Below are 19,125 nucleotides of genomic sequence, written 5' to 3'. Positions count from 1 at the left end.
GAGTAAGGAGAAATTCTGGAGCTGAAAAATGAAGTTGGCATAATGAAGAATGCTTCAGTGTCTTTTAATAGCAGAATTGGTCATGCAGAAGAAAGAACTAGTGAGCTTGAAGACAGGCTATTTGAAAATATGCAGTCGGAGGAGAAAAAGAAAAAAAAAGAAACCATCAAGCACATTTATGGGATTTGGAAAATAGTCCCAAATGGGCAAATCTAAGGGTTAGTGGCTTTAAGGAGGAGGTAAAGAAAGATACAGGGGTAGAAAGTTTATTCAAAGGGGTAATAACAGAGAATTTCCCAACCTAGAGAAAGATATCAATGTCCAAACATGAGAAAGTTATAGAACAGCAATCAGATTTAACCCAAAGAAGACTACCTCAAGGCATTTAATTCACAAACTCCCAAAGGTTAAAGATGAGTCCTTCAATCAGAAAGAAAAGGATGTTTGTGAGTAATAAGAAAGCGTCTGAGGGTACAAAACTTACTAGTAACGGTAAGTACACAGAGAAACACAGAGAACTGTAACACTGTAAGTGTGGTGTGTAAACTACTCTTATTTCAATTAGAAAGACTAAGCAATGAACCAATCAAAAATAGTAACAACTTTTTAAGGCATAGTCTAATAAGATATAAATAGAAGCAACAAAAAGTTTAAAAGCAGGGGATGAACTTAAGATGTAGATTCTGTATTAGTTTTATTTTTGCTTGTATGTTTGTTAGTGTTAAATTATTATCAGCTTTAAATAATGGGGTATAAAATAATATTTGCTTTGGGAGGCAGAGGTGGGCAGATCACTATAGGTCAGGAGTTTGAGTCTAGCCTGGCCATCATGGTGAAACTCCATCTCTACTAAAAATACAAAAATTAGCCAGGCATGGTGGCAGGTGCCTATAATCCCAGCTACTTGGGAGGCTGAGTCAGGAGACTTGCTTGAACCCAGGAGGCAGAGATTGCAGTGAGCCAAAACTGCACCACTGCACTCCAGCCTGGGTGACCAAGCAAGACTCTGTCTCTAAATAAATAAATAAAATAGTACTTTCAATCCTCATGGTTACCTCAAACAAGAATAAATACAATGGGCACACAAAACAAATACAAAACAAGAAACTAAATTATATCACAGAGGAAATTACTTTCACTAAAAGGAAGAGAGACAAAAAGAAAGAAGGACAAAAAGGCCACAAAACAACCAAAAAAACCAAGTATCAAAATAGCAGGATTAAGTCCTTACTTATCAGTAAAAACATTAAATGTAAATGGACTAAATTCTTCAATCAAAAGACAGAGTGGCTGAATGGATTAAAAACAAACAAACAAAAAGACTTAGTGATCTGTTGACTATAAGAAATGCACTCAATCTATAAAGACACACATCGACTGAAAATGAAAGGATGAAAAAAGATATCCCATGCCAATGGAAACCAAAACAGAGCAGGGGTAGTTATACTGATAACAGAGAAAATAGATTTCAAGACAAAAACTATGAAAAGAGACAGAAAAGGTCACTGTATAATGATAAAGGATTCAATTCGGTAACAGTATATGACAATTGTAAATATATATTTACCCAACACTGGAGCAACCAGATGTAAAATCAAATATTACTAGAGCTAAGGAGAGAAATAGGCCTCAATATAATAATAACTTGAGACTCCAACACCTCAGTTTCAGCATTGGACAGATATTCCACACAGAAAATGAACAAAGAAACACTGGACTTAATCTGCACTATACCAAATGGACTTAATAAATATTTACAGAACATTTCATTCAAGAGCTGTAGAACACACATTCTTTTCCTCAGCACATGATCATTCTCAAAAATAGACCATATGTTAGGTCACAAAACAAGTCTTAGAGCAGTCAAAAATTTGAAATAGTATCAAACATTTTCTCTGACCACAATGGAGTAAAATTAGAAATCAATAACAAGAGGACATTTGAAAACTATACAAATGCATGGAAATTAAACAATATGCTTTTGAATGGCCAGTGGATCAATAAGGACATTAAGAAGGAAACTGAAAAATGTGTTGAAACAAATGATGTGGCAGTACAACATACCAAAATCTATGGGATACAGCAAAAGCAGTACTAAGAGGGAAGTTTATATCTATAAGTGCCTATGTCAAGTAAAAAGAAAAGAAAAACGTTAAATAAACAATGTACCAATACATCTTAAAGAACTAGAAAAGCAAGAACAAACCAAACCCAAAATTAGTAGAAGAAAAGAAATAATAAAGATCAGAGCAGAAATAAATGAAAATGGAAATGAAGAAAACAATACAAAAGATCAATGAAACAAAAAGTTTTCTTTTGAGAAGTTAAACAAAATTGACAAACCTTTAGCAAAACTAGCTAACAGTAAAGAGAGAAGATACTAATAAATAAAATCAGAGGTGAAAAATGAGACATTACAAGCAATACCTAGAAATTCAAAGGATCATTAGTGGCTACTGTGAGCAACTATATACCAATAAAGTGGAAAATCTAGAAGAAATGCACAAAGTCCTAGGTACATACAAACTACCAAGATTGAACCATGAAGAAAACCAAAACCTTAGCAGACCAATAACAAGTAACTAAATTGAAGCTTAAAAAGTCTCAGTAAAGAAAAGCTTGTGACTCAATGGCTTCACAGCTGAATTACACCAAACACTTAAAGAAGGTTGAATACTAATCCTAATCAAACTATTCTGAAAAATAGAGGAGGAAGGAACACTTCCAAAAACTAATTCTGTGAGCCATGTATTACCCTAATCCAGACAAACACACATCAAAAAAAAAAAAAAGAAAGAAAACTACAGACCAATATCTTTGATGAATATTGATTCAAAAATCCTCAACAAAATACTAGCAAACTGAATTCAGCAATACATTAGAAAGATCATTCATCATGACTAAATGGGATTTATTCTTGGGATGCAAGGATGGTTCAAAATATGCAAATAAACCAATGTGATACATCATATCAACAGAATGAAGGACAAAAACCATATGATCATTTCAATTGATGCTGAAAAAGTATTTGGTAAATTCAACATCCTTTTATGGTAAAGACCCTCCAAAAACTGAGGATAGAAGGAACATACCTTGACATAGAAAAGCCATGTATGACAAACCTACAGCTACTATCATACTGAATGGGTAAAAACTCAAATACTTTTCTCTAAGATCTGGAAGATGACAAAGATGCCCACTTTCACCATTGTTATTCAACATAGTACCGAAAGTCCTAGCTAGAGCAATAAGAGAAGAGAAATAAAGGGCATCCAAACTGGAAAGAAAGAAGTCAAATTATCCTTGTTTGCAGATGAAATAATCTTATATTTGGAAAAAACTAAAGACTTCACCAAAAACTATTAGAACTGATAAACAAATTCAGTAAAGTTGCAGGATATAAAATCAGCATACAAAAAACAATGATATTTCTGTATGCCAACAGTGAACAATCTGAACAAGAAATAAAAAATAGTCCCATTTACTGTAGCCACAAATAAAATTAAGTACCTAGGAATTAACCAAAAAAGTGAAAGATATCTGTAATTAAAACTATAAAACACTGATGAAATAAAATGAAGAGATGAAAAAATAAAAAGATAGTTCATGCTCATGGATTGGAAGAACCTATGTTGGTATGTCAATACTACACAAAACAATCTACAGATTCAGTGCAATCTCTATCAAAATACCAATCACATTCTTTACAGAAATAGAAAAAAAACTATCCTAAAGTTTATATGAAACCACAAAAGACTCAGAATAGCCAAAGCAACTCTAAGCAAAAGAAATTGGATGAATAACATTACCTAACTTCAAATATACTACAGAGCTATAGTAACAAAAACAGCATGATACTGGCATTAAAACAGGTACATAGACCAAAGCAACAGAATAGAGAACTCATAAACAAATCCAAACACCTACAGTGAACTCATTTTCGACAAAGGTGTCAAGAACACACAGTGGGGAAAAGACACTCTGTTCAATGAATAGTGCTGGGAAAATTGCATATCAATATTAGAAGAGTGAAAGTAGACCCATATTTCTCACCGCATACAAAATTCAAATCAAAATGGATTAGAGACTTAAATCTAAGACCTCATACTCTGAAACTACTGAAAGAAAACATTGGAACAACTCTCCAGGACATTGGTTTGGGTAAACATTTCTTGACAAATATCCAACAAGCACAGGCAACCAAAGCAAAAACGGACAAATGTGATAATATTGAGTTAAAAAGTTTCTGCAAAGCAAAGGAAACAATCAACAAGATGAAGAGACTACTCATAGAATGGGAGAAAATATTTGCAAACTACCTATCTAACAAGGGATTAATAACCAGGATATATAAGGAGCTCAAACAACTCTGGAAAAAAAAAATCTAGTAATCCAGTTTAAAAAAACAAGGGCAAAAAATCTAAATAGACATTTCTCAAAAGAAGACATACAAATGGCAAACAGGCATACAAAAAGGTGCTTAACATCATTAATCATTAGAGAAGTGCAAATCAAAACTACCATGAGATATCGTCTCACCCCAGTTAAAATGGCTTATATTCCAAAAGACAGGCAATAACAAATGCTGGTGAGGATGTGGAGAAAACTGTGTGTCTGAAGGTAAATTAGTACAGCCACTATGGAGAACAGTTTGGAGGTTCCTTAAGAAACTAAAAGTCGAGCCACCATGTGATCCAGTAATCCCACTGCTGGGTATATACCCAAAAGAAAGGAAATCAAAGAGATATCTGCACTCCCATGTTTGTTGCAGCACTGTTCAAAATAGCCAAAATTTGGAAGCAACCTAAGTGTCCATCAACAAATGAATGGATAAAGAAAATGTCATCCTTATACACAAGGGAGTACTATTCAGCCACAAAATAGAATGAGATCCTCTCATTTGCAACAACGTGGATAGAACTGGAGGACAGTATGCTTAGTGAATTAAATCAGGCACAGAAAGACAAACATCGCATGTTCTCATTTATATGTGTTGATTTAATAGTCAAAACAATTGAACTCATGGAGCTAGAGATTAGAAGGATGGTTACCAGAGGCTGGAATGGTTAGTGGGGGTTTGGGTGGGGGAGGTGGGGATGGTTAATGGGTCCAAAAAAAAAAAGAATAATGAATAAGACCTAATATTTGATAACACAACACAGTGATTATAGTCAATAGTAATTTCATTGTACATTTTAAAGTAACTAAAAAAGTGTCATTGGATTGTTTGTAACACAAAGGATAAATGCTTGAGGGGATGCATACCCCATTTTACACGATGTGATTATTACACATTGTATACCTGTATCAAAACATCTCATGTACCCCATAAATACATATATTCTGTTGGGTACCTAATATGTACCCAACAGAAATCAAAATTTAAAATTTAAAAAACAAAACAAAAAAAGATAGAAAGTGAAATGAAAGCTGCCCTCTTAAAATACTTTGTTTTTTATTTATGAAATTGAATAAATGATCTGATGCTTAAGAAAGTGTTGAACTCTAAGAAGTGTCAGGTACTAGAAAAATTAAGAACTTATTCTGTACACTTTTCTTCATTTTCTACCTCTGTAATACACCATGTTAATACATTTCTTTACTGACTTTTAACAGCACACAATTCCAGTCCTACCTTTAAGGAAATATTTGCTATTCAAAAAGGCCTGAGATAGTACCACTCTTTCAAAAGACTGCATATTGTTTTTCCTTTAATGGAAAGTGGCTGCATGGCTTAGGTGCATTAGTTCTGAATGAGGCAGGAGCAAGAGTTAGATTATTTTACTAAATCAGCAGTCACATACTTCATGGAAACTCTGTTTCCTTAGGGCTAAAGGAATGTCCTTATGTGTACAATGAAAATGCTAGAATATATTATCACCAGGATCACTTTCAAGTCAAGTATTCCATAATTCTATGCCAAAAAATTTCTTAGATTGAGAATTACAACCACTGTCTATTCTGGAAGATCGACTTACAAATATGTGGGCACTCTGTGTATGCTTTATTTCACTTTTATTTGCATTTCTTCTTAGCTGTCTATCCAAAGAAGAAGCAAGTCATTCGAGTTCTATGTATCTTCCATCACTTTTATTACTTGTTCCATATTCCTGATGGAAGGTTTGAGATGAGTGGAGAAAGAACAGTCAATAAAATGCAATTTGGAGATTTACTTCTGGATTCACTTTTTCATGTTATTTGTGTCCCTTATTAGAATGGATCAATAAGAATAAGGCACATCTATTGAAGCTTGTATTTTACTCATAACATAAGTGACGTTTCTTTTGTGCTGCATTTCCACCTGTAATAATAGTCAAAGGAAAATAATTTTAAATTGGGGTAGTTCAGATTTAATGATTATATTCACTTCAGTTACAAATCATTGAACTAAACAGAAGCATACCGCTTAGTACACTTATGCATTTATTAAAAAATAATAAATTGGTCAACTTTAACAGAAGATATACTAGCTGTTGTGAGAAGACAATATGTATTTCTGAGTACAATTACTTAGCCATTAATACAACCATACTATTGATTCTCTACAATTTTTTAAATCTTATAAGCCATCTTAGTCTATTTTCATAGTTATTGCCCCCATATGTTATAACTTATATTTAGCTACTGTTAAGAATATATTTCACCAATGACTTATTAATTTATAGTTTCTTATCACTCAGTGGCAATAAATACTCTTCATTTTTTATTTATCCCAAACTAAAGCATCTTCATGCTTCTTATGTGGCCCTGTCTCATTGGCTGAGGTTGGCTTTGATCACCCGTGCAGAGGTTGACTGTGTGCTGATGTGAGTGCTGCCTGTAACCAACCCCATTCAAGAGAAGGCTCTGGTTTTACTACCTGCTTTTTTAGAGGGTTCATGTCTTTAACCAGAAGAAACATTTTAAAACAATCCAGAAAAACAAAGCACAAGTCAAACACAGTTAATAATGTTTCTTTACGACTACTATTCCATAATGAGATATTTAGAGAAAATTAGACGATCTGCTTCTGATAGGATCAAACCTCAAATCATCAATAACTCTTTGGAAATTAGAAAACTAAAAAATTCCCATGCCAAAAATATGCTTGCTTGTATTTTCTAAAAGTCACCATGCAATCTTGTGGGCCTCTGTACTAATAACAGTTATAGTACAGTATCAATAATAAGATAAATAAAGTAGATATATAATTTGGAAACTCAAAACTCTCTTTGGAATTCTTAAATTATGCTTTTACAGTAAACCAAATCAAGACACGGGAAATAAGTAGAAGAAGTATTTTTGAAAAGGAAAATGTAACTTCTAAGAATTCTTCCCCACCAATTCCCTATAGTTCAGCCATTTAATTTTGTTAACCTTGGTACCTTAGGTAGCAAAACACAAACGAGTATACATCAATTATGCTCAAGTCTTTCCTAATAAATCCAATGGACATTTTTCGTGTCAATTTAACTTGAGTTTTCAGCAGCAATTAACACCATTGACCAAAGTTACTGTCCTGATTCAATTTTTTTTTTTGTTTTCTTCGCTTCCATGAGTCATCTTTTCCTGGTTTTCCTCTCACTTCCGTGGTGCTTCCTTCTCAATATTCTTTGTAGTTTCTTCATTCTGTGACCTATAAAATAAAGCTCCTAATTGATCAAGTTTTGTTTCTTAGACTCTGTTTATTCCTTGATAAATATTCCCTCTGCATATTATCTCATTAATTCTTAAGGTATATTTCAAATGTGGATTCCCGTTAAACTCCATTTTTTTAGTGCTCTCTCTCAGGAAATGCATCATCATCAGTCCAGTTTAAAAACCTCAAACATAAGAGTCTCCTTAATGTCTTCTTACATCCTTACTCTACAAATTCAATCCATACTAATACATATCAATGTTACTTACTAAATATTGGTCACTTCTCTTCACATCTCAACAGTTCTAACACTTTAGTCCATTGCTTTTTCTTTTGCCTAACCTACTATAATAGCCTCCTTATTGGTCCTCCACCATAAGTTCTTGCACGCCTCCTACTATCCCAGATTCATAGTCTGGGAGGTTTGTTGTTTGTTTGTTTGTTTTGTTTTGTTTTGTTTTTTTCTGAGACGGAGTTTCACTCTTGTCACTCAGGCTGGAGTGCAGTGGCGAGATCTGGGCTCACTGCAACCTCCGCGCCCTCTCCCCTTCTGGTTCAAGCGATTCTCCTGCCTCAGTCTCCCAAGTAGCTGGGATTACAGGCGCCTGCCTCCACGCCCGGCTAATTTTTTGTATTTTTAATAGAGACGGGGTTTCGCCATGTTGGCAGGCTGGTCTGGAACGCCTGCCCTCAGGTGATCCACCGGCCTCGGCTTCCCAAAGTGCTAGGATTACAGGCGTGAGCCACCACACCCAGCCTGGGAGGTTCTTTTAAAAAGAAAGTTCTCAGCATGTAATTCTGCTCCAGCATTTCAATGGATTCCAATTTTGGGGTGAATTAAAATATTTGACATGAGCCATGTAGCCCTTCAAAGACTGTCCCTTCTCCTTCTCTCCAGTTTAATCTCACTTTTCTACCTCTCCCTGTGCATTCCAGGCACACTGGTCTGCTCATTTCCCGGACCATGCCATGCAGTCTACTACAGGGAACTTTGCATGGGCTCCTCTATCTAACTGAAGCACTTTTCCAGTTCCCCCTTTATTTTCACTATTTTCACCTAGTTAATTCTAAATGCTCCTCTAAATTCTTTATTCTAGTATCTCTTCCTCAGTGAATCCTTCCCTCATCTTATACAACTCCCTGTATATCTCTTTGTAAAACTGATCACGTTCTAATTTGACATCTATGTGTGTGACATGTCTCAGATTAATGCCTGCCTTTCATTACCATGGTCAGTAAGAGCAAAGATAACTATCTACAGTTGTGCATTGGCTAACAATGGGAACATGTTCTGAGAAATGCATTGTTAAGCAATTTCAGCATTGTGCAAACATCACTCAGTGTACTTATCCAAACCTAGGCTAGGAGTATAGCCTACTACACACCTAGGCCTAGTATAGCCTGTTGCTCCTAGACCACAAATGTGTATAGAACGTTAATACACTGAATAGTGTAGGCAACTATAACGCAATAGGAAATAGCTGTATATCTGAACATACCTAAACATAGAAAATACAATTAAAATGTAATATAAAATATTTTTAAAAGGTGCATCCATAGGCAGCTCTATTATAATTTGGGACCACTGTTGTATATGAGGTCTGTCATTGACCAAAATATTCTTATACAGTACATGGCTGTATTTAGTTCTCTGTTTTATCTCCAGGACCAAGGATACTGTAAGACACATGGCTGCTCAATAAATATTTTGTTGGGCAAATAGGAGGTGAAATAATTTTATATATTAAGTTTCCCACCCAGTTTTAAGTGATCCACTTATTAGAGGCCTTTGTTCCAGTTGCCACTAGCACAGGCGCAGCCCCTTTCTTAGGAGGCAGTGGGACTACTGGCTGAAGCAGAAACAGCAAGGCAAAGAAGGGAAGGGCCAGAAAGGAAAGAATCAAATGGATATAAACAAGATGGATTCTGTCACATAGCTTGTAACCTAGCTCCCAAAACAAACTAAAAAAGAAATTTCTAAAATATTTTCAATAAATCATAGCATCATTTATAGAAAGCATTATTGAGAGACATTGTTTTGAGTATGTTATTGCTATATTTGTTTTAAAACTTCTTATATTTAACAGTACGTTGTTACAAAATGGTTACTAAAAAGAGGCAAAGGTAAGAAAGGGCATGGTTCTTATGATTTATTTAATGCCTACAATAGAAACACTTTGATTTGTCTCTCACATTATGAATGTCATTAAGTATCTCAATTAATGAGTCTGTTCAAGTTTGGTCATGTTAAAATTTGAGACCTTTTGACATTAGGAATTAACAATATATTGGGGGGGCATGTTGAAAAACTCAGCACAATCAAGCTTCAGTCATTACTCCAGAAGTGTATTAAGAAAACGTTTATCAGATTGTCTTTACATAAATTATGATGTTCATGGATTTTGCATGATTGATGGGGATACTGTCATTCCCCAGTATTTTTTTTCCTTTCTTACAGCATAATATAACGTTCATCTGAGCACATGGAAATATTGCATTTCCTCCCTTGAAGCTAGGTGTAGCCATATGACTAAGTGTTGCCCAATGGCATGGCATGTCAGTGGAAGCAATATGTGCAAATTTATGGTCATGTCTGTAAAAGACAAGTGGAGTCATGCTCTCTCCCTCACTGGCTTTTTCTTTTGACTGGTTTGAATTCCAACAAGGAAGTGATGGATGAACCTTCTTGTACCATGAAGATGATATATAACAGTGAAACTCTAGACAGAAAGGGCCTGGATGCCTAAATCCAGGGTTTCTTTCTTGTTTAAGCCACTATCACTTTGGGTCTCTGTATTGCAATAGCAAAATCTACATTCTAACTAATTTAAAAGTTATGTGTTATTTAATTTAAGAATTTAGAAATAATAAACAGACTATGTGTTTTGTCAGTGGAAAAGCCAGTTTGGAGGGTCACATCTCCTTATTGCTAGACTTACATGCTCTTCTTATATCATGATTACATTTCATGAGTTTTTGTATCTAAGAGTTCACATAATAGTATTTAGAGAAAATAGAATTTTTACTGGAAATCTTGCATATCTACATTTACAAGATTACATTTAACATTTACATTTAAACTTCTAAAAAATTCTGTCAGTTAATTATTATTGAGATTCATAGCTAAAGAGTCCTGGAGCAGGCATTTAAATGCAGATTCCTTGAATCTCAAAACATATTTTCTTCATGTTATAATACTACTTGCAAGTATTTAAAGAGGTTCTACGACTATATGAAAACCTAATCAATAATACATATAAAATCATTTACATTGTTTTATATATTTGTTTTTGTATTTATAGTCACAGATATTGCAATTCAATGATTCATTCAAAACAGAAAATTAAGTTGATAAAAGAAAATATTTCTTTTAGATTTATACATTTACATTATTATTTTAAATTAACTGCTTTGAGCTGAGCACGTATAAAGTTTAAAAAAAATCTTTACAGAACCCTAGAAAACATTTGCTTTGCTCTTTTTTTCTATCATTTTCTTTACAAGCTACAGTAAGATTTTTTTAAAGATATGTAAACTATTTATCAAATTTCACTTTAAATGGCTGTTTTGGCTCTTTTTCATGGCACACATTTAAGAACAGAGGAACAAACAAGATGACCTTTCTTTTACTAGTGAAACTTAAACAAGCACAGCAATTTGTTGTAAGAAGAAGAGCAAGGCTGTTTTCAGCTCAACCGTTGACTTTCCTTTTAGATACTTCTTGGCCTACCTCCATTTATGGAAGCTAGAAAGACCAGATTCCAACATTTTTAACCTTGCAGTTAGACACGACATGTGAGAGAGTTTTCAACAACAAGACACAAGGGGACATCTTTGAAACTTTTGCTTTTCTGATTACACAAAGAAAAAGAATAGATATGGTTGGCTGTATCCCCCTCTCCCAGTACCCCCACCTCCCACACACATCACTTTCCTCCCTCTTTCTGGCTAAACGTCAGTATAATGTTGGGAACTGCAGTGGTGATCTTGAAGTCATGGGAGCGTAATTTATTCTTTACTTAAATACTATTTCAGATTTTATTCTTCTCTCCATGATTAGAATGCAGGATTAAATTTAGTGTGTTTAGAATGTAAGGATCTAAGTTAGAATCTTTATTTACCACTTATTAGCTCTGCCAATTTGGGTGTTACTGAATTTTTTGTACCATGATTATCACCTCTATAAAAGTAGACATTTAGAAAAATCTACCTTGCAGGATGTTATAAAAGTTAGAGATAGGTTATATAGAGCCTAGCACATTAGGAGTGCTCCACATGTGGTAGTTATTACTATTAGTTAAACTGTTTCAATCTGTTCATTGCATGCTTATTCCTATAACATATATCCTTTTACAGCACTCCAATGATCTGAAATGCTTCCCAGCTATTTACATTATGTAATACTGTCCTAATGCTTTCAAAGACAGCCTCTCGATGCCGTTTTGCTCAGTGTTCACACCCTCATCAAAGAGAGGAGTGAAATCCAACTTCGAAGGGGTGCTTTTATATAAATATCTATATATCTCAAGGAATTCAGTTTTGTGTAATAAATATTTGGGGGGATTGTTAGTATTTAATTAAACTTATTTTTTAGATAATTGTACATTCGTATATAGTTGTAGTTTATATAGAAAGGGACTGTGTGTTATGGTAGTTTGTGTTTTTCAAGGACTTGGTTCATTTCTTCTAAATCATCAAACTCGTGTATGTAGAATTGTTCATATACTCCCTTTTATTCTTTTGATGTCCGCAGGGTTTGTATTGATATCTTTTGTTTCATTTGTGATATTTGTAATCTGCATTTTCTCCCTATTTTTCTTTGTAAGTCTTGCTAGAAGTTTGTCAATGTTATTGATCTTTTAAAAGAAGCACTTGTTACTATACTTTTTCTTCGTTGTTTTCATACTTTCGATTTTGAGTTCTGCTGTTATTGTTCTCTTGTTCTGCTTGCTTTGAGTTTGTTATGTTCTTTTTCTGAATTCTTGAAGTAGGAACCTAGATAATTGATTTGAGACTTTCTCTCTTTTCCAATGTATCATAAAATTTTCTCAGCCCTCTTTTAGCTGTGTTCCAAAAATTTTGATATGTTGTATTTCACTTTCATTCAGTTTAATGTATTTTTAAAATTCTGTTCAGAGTTTCTTTTTGACCCACAGATTACTTAGTAGCATTGTTGTTTGGTTTCTTAATGTTTGGACACTTTCCTATGATCTTTCTGTTATGGATTTCTAGTTTGATTCCATGCAGTCAGAAAAGACACTGTATGATTTAAATTATTCTAGATTTGTTAATATTTGTTTTATGTCTCAGGATATGATCTATCTTGGTATAAGTTTCTCAAACCCTTGGAAAGAATGTATTCTGCTGTTACTGGATGGAGTGGTCTATGTATGTGGATTGATGCTGATGGGTTAGATCACTGGGATGATGGTGTGTCTGAATTTTTTATTTTTTCCTGATTTTCTGTCTACCAACTGTAGAAAGAGAGATGTTTAAGTCATCACTGTCATTGTGGAGTTGTCTGTTTCTCCTTTCAGTTCTGTCCATTTTTCCTTCACATTTTTTGAAGTTTTGTTTTTTGGTGCATACATATTCAGGATTACTATGTCCTCTTGATGGATTGACTCTGTCATTATATAATGTCCCTTTCTGTCTCCTGTAATTTTTTTTTGCTCTGATGTCTATTTTATTGATATTAATATAGGCATTTTTGCTTTCCTTTGTAATTTTTGCATGCTGTATCTGTTTTATTCTTCTACTTTCAACCTGCTAATTTTACTTATTATAAATATTATTAAAGTATTTATAATTTTATTTATTATTAAAACCTGCTAATTTTATTATAAAAATAAATAAATTTTATAATTATTTATTATTATAAAGAGAACATATGGTTAAATCATATTTTTAAACCCACTCTATTTTTTGTTTTTAATTTTCTCTGTTTTCATTTCTGTTTTTTTTTCTTGCTTTCCTGTGTGTTTTTTTTTTTTGAAGAAATTCACTTTGATGTATCTCTGGTATTTTAAGTGCATCTATTTGCACAACTTTTTTAGTTGTTGATGTAGGTATTATATTGTATATACAAAACTTATAGTCTAGCACTGTCTTCATTTTACCAGTTTGAGTGAAGTATAAAAATCCTACCTCCTTTGACTTCTCTTTACCCATCCCTCATTTATAATATAAATGTCTTAGATATTTTGACTACATACATTTAGAACACATAAGACAGTGTTATACCTTATCTTTAACTGTCAAGTATGAGTTAGAAAACTCAAGAGAAGAAGGAAGGCCTATCATACTTACCTATACTTTTGCTTACTGTGTTCTTGCTCTCCGATGTGCCAAAAAGTCTCCTTTCATTATACCCTTATGGTTTAGAGAACTTTTCTTTCTCCATTTTTTTAGGCCACATCGGCTGATAACAGATTCCCTTAGTTTTTCTTTATCAGAAATGCTTTGATTTTCTCTTCAGTCCTGAAGGGTATTTTTTGCTGGGCATAAGATTCTGGGTTGATAGTTCTTTTCTTTTAACACTTGACAAATATTTTGCCACTTCTTTCTGTCCTTCATAGCTGCTTCTAGCAGTCTGTTTTTACCATATAGATAAAGTTTTATTCATTTTTCACTTTTTTCAAAATATTTTCTTTGTATTTTTGAAGTTTTGTTTTTTGGTGCATACATATTCAGGATTACTATGTCCTCTTGATGAATTGACTCTGTCAATAGATTTATGCCTCTTGCCAAATTCAGGAAGTTTCTAGGAATTATTTCCTTGTGTACTTTTTCATCCCCACCCTGTTTCTCATCTCTTCCTGTGACTCTGATCACAAGAATGTTCAATCTTTTGTTATAGTCTTAAAAGTGCTTGAAACTGCTTATTTCTTTCAGTGTATTTTCTTCCTATTGTTCAGACTGGGTAATTTTTATTGTTCTGTCTTCAAGTTCATTGATTGTTTCCTCTGTTCTCTTCATGTCACTGTTAAGCCTACCCAGTGAGGTATAATTTTGATTACTGTATTTTCAGTTCTAAAAATCCTAGTTGGCTCTTCTTTGTATCTTCTATTTATTTGCTGAGAATTTCTGTTTTCCTGATAAAGCTTTCTATTTTTTATTTCTTTCAAGCATGATAATAATTGCTTGCTGAACTACTTTTTTTACCAGAGCTGTTTTCAAACCTTTGACAGATAATTCTAACATCTTTTTCCTTATGGTTTTGGCATTTTTATTGGTTGTTTCTTTACAATCAATTTGTGGTCTTCCAGGTACTTCATATGAAAAGTGATTTTCTACTGAAAGTTGGACACTTTATTTGTATTTAGGGAGAGGAAAAAGGAAAGTAGGACTACTACATCTTTCCAGAAGTAAATTCCATAATTCTGAATATTATTTAAAATATAATTTATATCTTTATTATATTTATATTTTCTAGTTAGGAAGAAATAGTCATAATAATAAAGTTGTTTATCAGAAATAAGTGTAGATTTATATAACACTTTCAGATTCAAATAGAGTTGTGATTTATAAATACATATGCAAATGATTTTTAAGTGGGAGTAGTCTAACACTTTCTTCATAAACATAAAGCATTGTTTTTTAACCAGCCTTCTGGCTATTTCATTTCTCAGTCTGTTTTCTCTTTTCTTTTTCCAATATTCTCAATAAATACAGATGCATGTATGCATGTATACGTATATATATGTATTTATTATGGATATGTATTTAATTTGTTCAATAACAAAATAATAACACTAATATAATTTCATCATTTTGTTCTGTTCTTAATTTCACATCAAGTTCATTAACTAAAGTCTTAGGATGAATGTGATTTTTGATGAGCAAACTTTATACTATTTTACTTCAATCTTTCTTTTTGAAAGATTGGTACAATTGTATCACCTTCATCAAATGTTCTTTGGGTTGCATAGTTTATTATAAGAAGAGAAAAATTCTAATTTATATCATTTTAAAATTTCAAAGCCAATGTTTAGAAAGGATGCATATTGTGTCTTTGAAACATAATTTTAAAAGAAGCATAACTACTCCAGTCAGATATTTTTGATTAGGTTGTCTTCTAAGGAGAAATCTTGGAATTATTTTTCATAGCCATTTCTGTGATTTTTCACATCTTTGTTTTGTGTTATATACCACTAATTTATATGCAAGCATAATACTAGGAGTATGATTATTAAATTAAAATAGAAGTGGTTAGATTCAACTAACTATGGTGGGCTGGAATATTAGGAGTTATCCATATTCTTTCTTAATTAGTTGTCTTTGTCTATGTGGTGACCTTTTTTCCCTCATTCTGAATACATTGCTACTTTATTTTAAAAATTCAACTATATTATCTATAGCATTTCTCTCGTTAAAGTGCTGTGGTACCCTCCATGAGAAATGTAGTTTTCATATTCCTAGTGGGAACTCTTGCTGTTTTGAATTCTCATCTGTGTTTTAGAATCTCAGATCTGGAAGGAATCCCAGAAGCTATTTTATGCCTAACTTATACATGAGTGTAATAACTCTATGCCACACCAATCTCTACCCACTAGATTTTGTATATTTTTAAAAAGAAATAGCGATGGATCTCCTCCTGTAAAAATGTCAATGGCTAAATAATATGCTATGCAGAACTGTCACGGCCATTGAGACAAATTTTAAAGAAAATTTACAAACTAATGTTATGATTTTCATATATTTAAAATTTCTTTCATCAGTTTGTATCACTAAAACACATTTTTTAGCTTTAGTATAAAGTGTCAACATATTACCAATAATTTTTTGCCCCACTGCTCCTTTCAAAGGCTTCCTGAAGAGATTAAAACAGTAATAACAACTAATATAAAATTGTGTCATCTTCATTTATAGGATAGGTTCCACTGAATATAAATACTCAACTACATAAACAATCATAATTATGCTGAAACCTAAATAAGTTTAATTTATTTCACATTATAAATGTTTCCACATTAAGCTTTATAGGCCTGAAACTGTTACTCATTGCATAGAAAATGAATTGCAAACTTATCAGGTGTTCAAGGCCCTATTTGAAATGCCCACTTCTTTTTTATCTCTCATTCTTCTTTTTCTTATGGAAGTACCTAGAGTCCTTAACCAGGCCATGCATATGATACCTACATGCCTATATGCAATTTGTTTGTTTAGTCTAGAATGCTCCTTGTGTGTATGATCGTCTCAGTTTGGAGCATGTCTTCCATAAAGCCTTTGCTGGCCAGTTCTTTCTTCGTGCAATTGAGGCAGTTTCCTTTTGCCCACACTACACCTAACTCATAGTGACTTTCAACAGGGTGCCTGGGACTCTTCATTGCCCACATGTGATTACATTACTGAATTTTTGGAAGGCAGAGCTTGTTGTCACATTTTCCCTTCTTTTTTAAAAAAATATAATCCAGAGCTAAGATTATATTTGCACAGTCTGTGATGTTTACTAGATGCTTATGAATGCTGGGTTTTGTTATGCATTACATAGCTACAAGTTGAGAAAACGATTTTTCATTCCTTCTTTACACTTCTTAGCACGACTTTCAAGAAATCCAGGGAGACCTAAACCACTTTATTACTTGCACCCAGAATTCTGAAAAATTAAGAAATAAAGGAACAAAAATATCTTTTTTTCAGTACAGTTATTTAATTTGTGACTATGTCTTGACAATATTTATAGTTTTATTTTTGGAAATCCTTTCAAAACTCTTAATTAGAAACTTTTGTTCCACAGTTCCCTCCTCATCCCATGACTGTGTTGATTGGCCCACCTCCTTAGCTGTAAACACCTGTGTCTTGAGCAATTTCATCCCAGTCATAGCATGACATAACACAACTTGAAAAGAATACTAGTCTTTGTAACAGGTTATATCATGGGCAGTAGAACACTAGAATACTGGATGGCTCTTCCCAAGATGCTTAGGTTAGAGAAATAGAGTAGAATATAGTTACTCTGTATCTGCAGGGGAAAAGAAAGGCCAAGGTAAATATTCTCCCTCACTTAGACACGGCAATAATATAACAAGACCATTTCACTTCCGATCCTTAAGTTGAAGAAAAAGACTCATCATTTTATTATTTCGTTTATTAAACTGCAAAATATATTTTTACCAAAATTTATTATTGAAATAAACTTCATGGTTATCCTTGACCTATTGTAATTCTCTTTAAAATTTATATTTGAGCAAAGTTATAGTTTGTTATCCAAAAGCAAAGACTTTTATTTCTTGAATCCATTTTTCTGTTATCTTAATAATTGGTTTTTAGACAAGGCCCTTATGTTTTGATTTATTCTTTCTAAAAAGTTATCAGTATTACTAAAGATTAGCCATTGTTTACTCCAGTTAATAAATTTTTGTTAAATTGCACTAAAATGAGTTTCTATGTAAATAATTAACCTAGTGAAAATTTTCTTTTCCACTTGAAAACAGAATAGCATTGAAGAACTTGATGGTGTCCTTACATCCATATTCAAACATGAGATACCATATTATGAGTTCCAATCTCTTCAAACTGAAATTTACTCTCAAAACAAGTGTGAGTATTTTCCAGCTGCATCAATTATTCTTTATATCACATTCCATTCTATGTAACTCTTTAATAAATGTTATAACCAAAAATATAGGTAGCTGCACTGCTGATGAGATGATTTAGACAACTCCTGACTCCTAGTGAAAGGGTACATTAGTACAAACTTCTGAATGTTCATTTGGTAATTTTTTTTTATCTCAGGCCTTAAAAATGCATATAACTTTTGCAATTAAAAAGCTTACTTCTTGACTTTTACTCTAAGGAAATGTTTGGGCAACTTCATTTATGATAGAAATTATTCATCATATCATTGTTTATAACAACCAAAAAGTGGAAATATGTTACAAAGATAAGTAATTGATTATACGTATTTTCATACATCTATTAATGCAACCACCAGAAATTAATATTATTATAAATTTATTTGCTTGCCAGGGTGATGTTTTGGTGTATACTTAAGTGAATAAAAAGCAGGCTATGTAGCAGAGAGAGAGTGTGATCATCTGTTTAAAAAAGTACATGTACATTTAATAGCATATAAGTTTATATATATAAATTGATGATCTGGACAGGTAAGTTTATATATAAAAATTGATGTTCACAGTAGTTATGTTTGGGTTGTGCAATTTCAAATATTACATCTTGTTTCACCTCATTGAATCTGTATTTTCTACAACAACTGTGTATTATATATGTGGTTAAAAATATACAAATATCAAGAAAAGTGTATGTAGGAGATATACATGAAAAATTGTATTTCCAGATGTCATCGTGAGGTCAGTAGTATATTTTAGAACTTTTTTTTTGTTCCTGCACAGTTTGTTGACATACTGTTTATAATTCATTTATATGCCTGCTATGTGTGAAACCCTAAAGCAGACATGTAATGGTGAATATGACAGACATGAAGCTAAAGAATATGATAAGTCTAATGTTGACATGTTAAAAATTAATGAGCAGGGTTTTATTTT

At 32.8% G+C, this 19,125-nt stretch overlaps 1 protein-coding gene across 1 annotated transcript in view; it reads left to right on the top strand.

Moving 5' to 3' along the window:
* Positions 1-19,125, top strand: part of BANK1 (B cell scaffold protein with ankyrin repeats 1) — a 286,830-nt gene that overhangs the window by 79,242 nt on the left and 188,463 nt on the right. Inside the window, exon 6 of the mRNA XM_032177982.2 lies at positions 18,055-18,160. Coding sequence (XP_032033873.1) covers positions 18,055-18,160 — 106 coding nt within the window. The remainder of the gene's footprint in view (positions 1-18,054; positions 18,161-19,125) is intronic.

The sequence above is a fragment of the Hylobates moloch genome, unplaced genomic scaffold, assembly GCF_009828535.3.
Source record: "Hylobates moloch isolate HMO894 unplaced genomic scaffold, HMol_V3 SCAFFOLD_2, whole genome shotgun sequence".
NCBI classification, from domain to species: domain Eukaryota; kingdom Metazoa; phylum Chordata; class Mammalia; order Primates; family Hylobatidae; genus Hylobates; species Hylobates moloch.
This window is presented reverse-complemented; position numbering and strand designations above follow the sequence as displayed.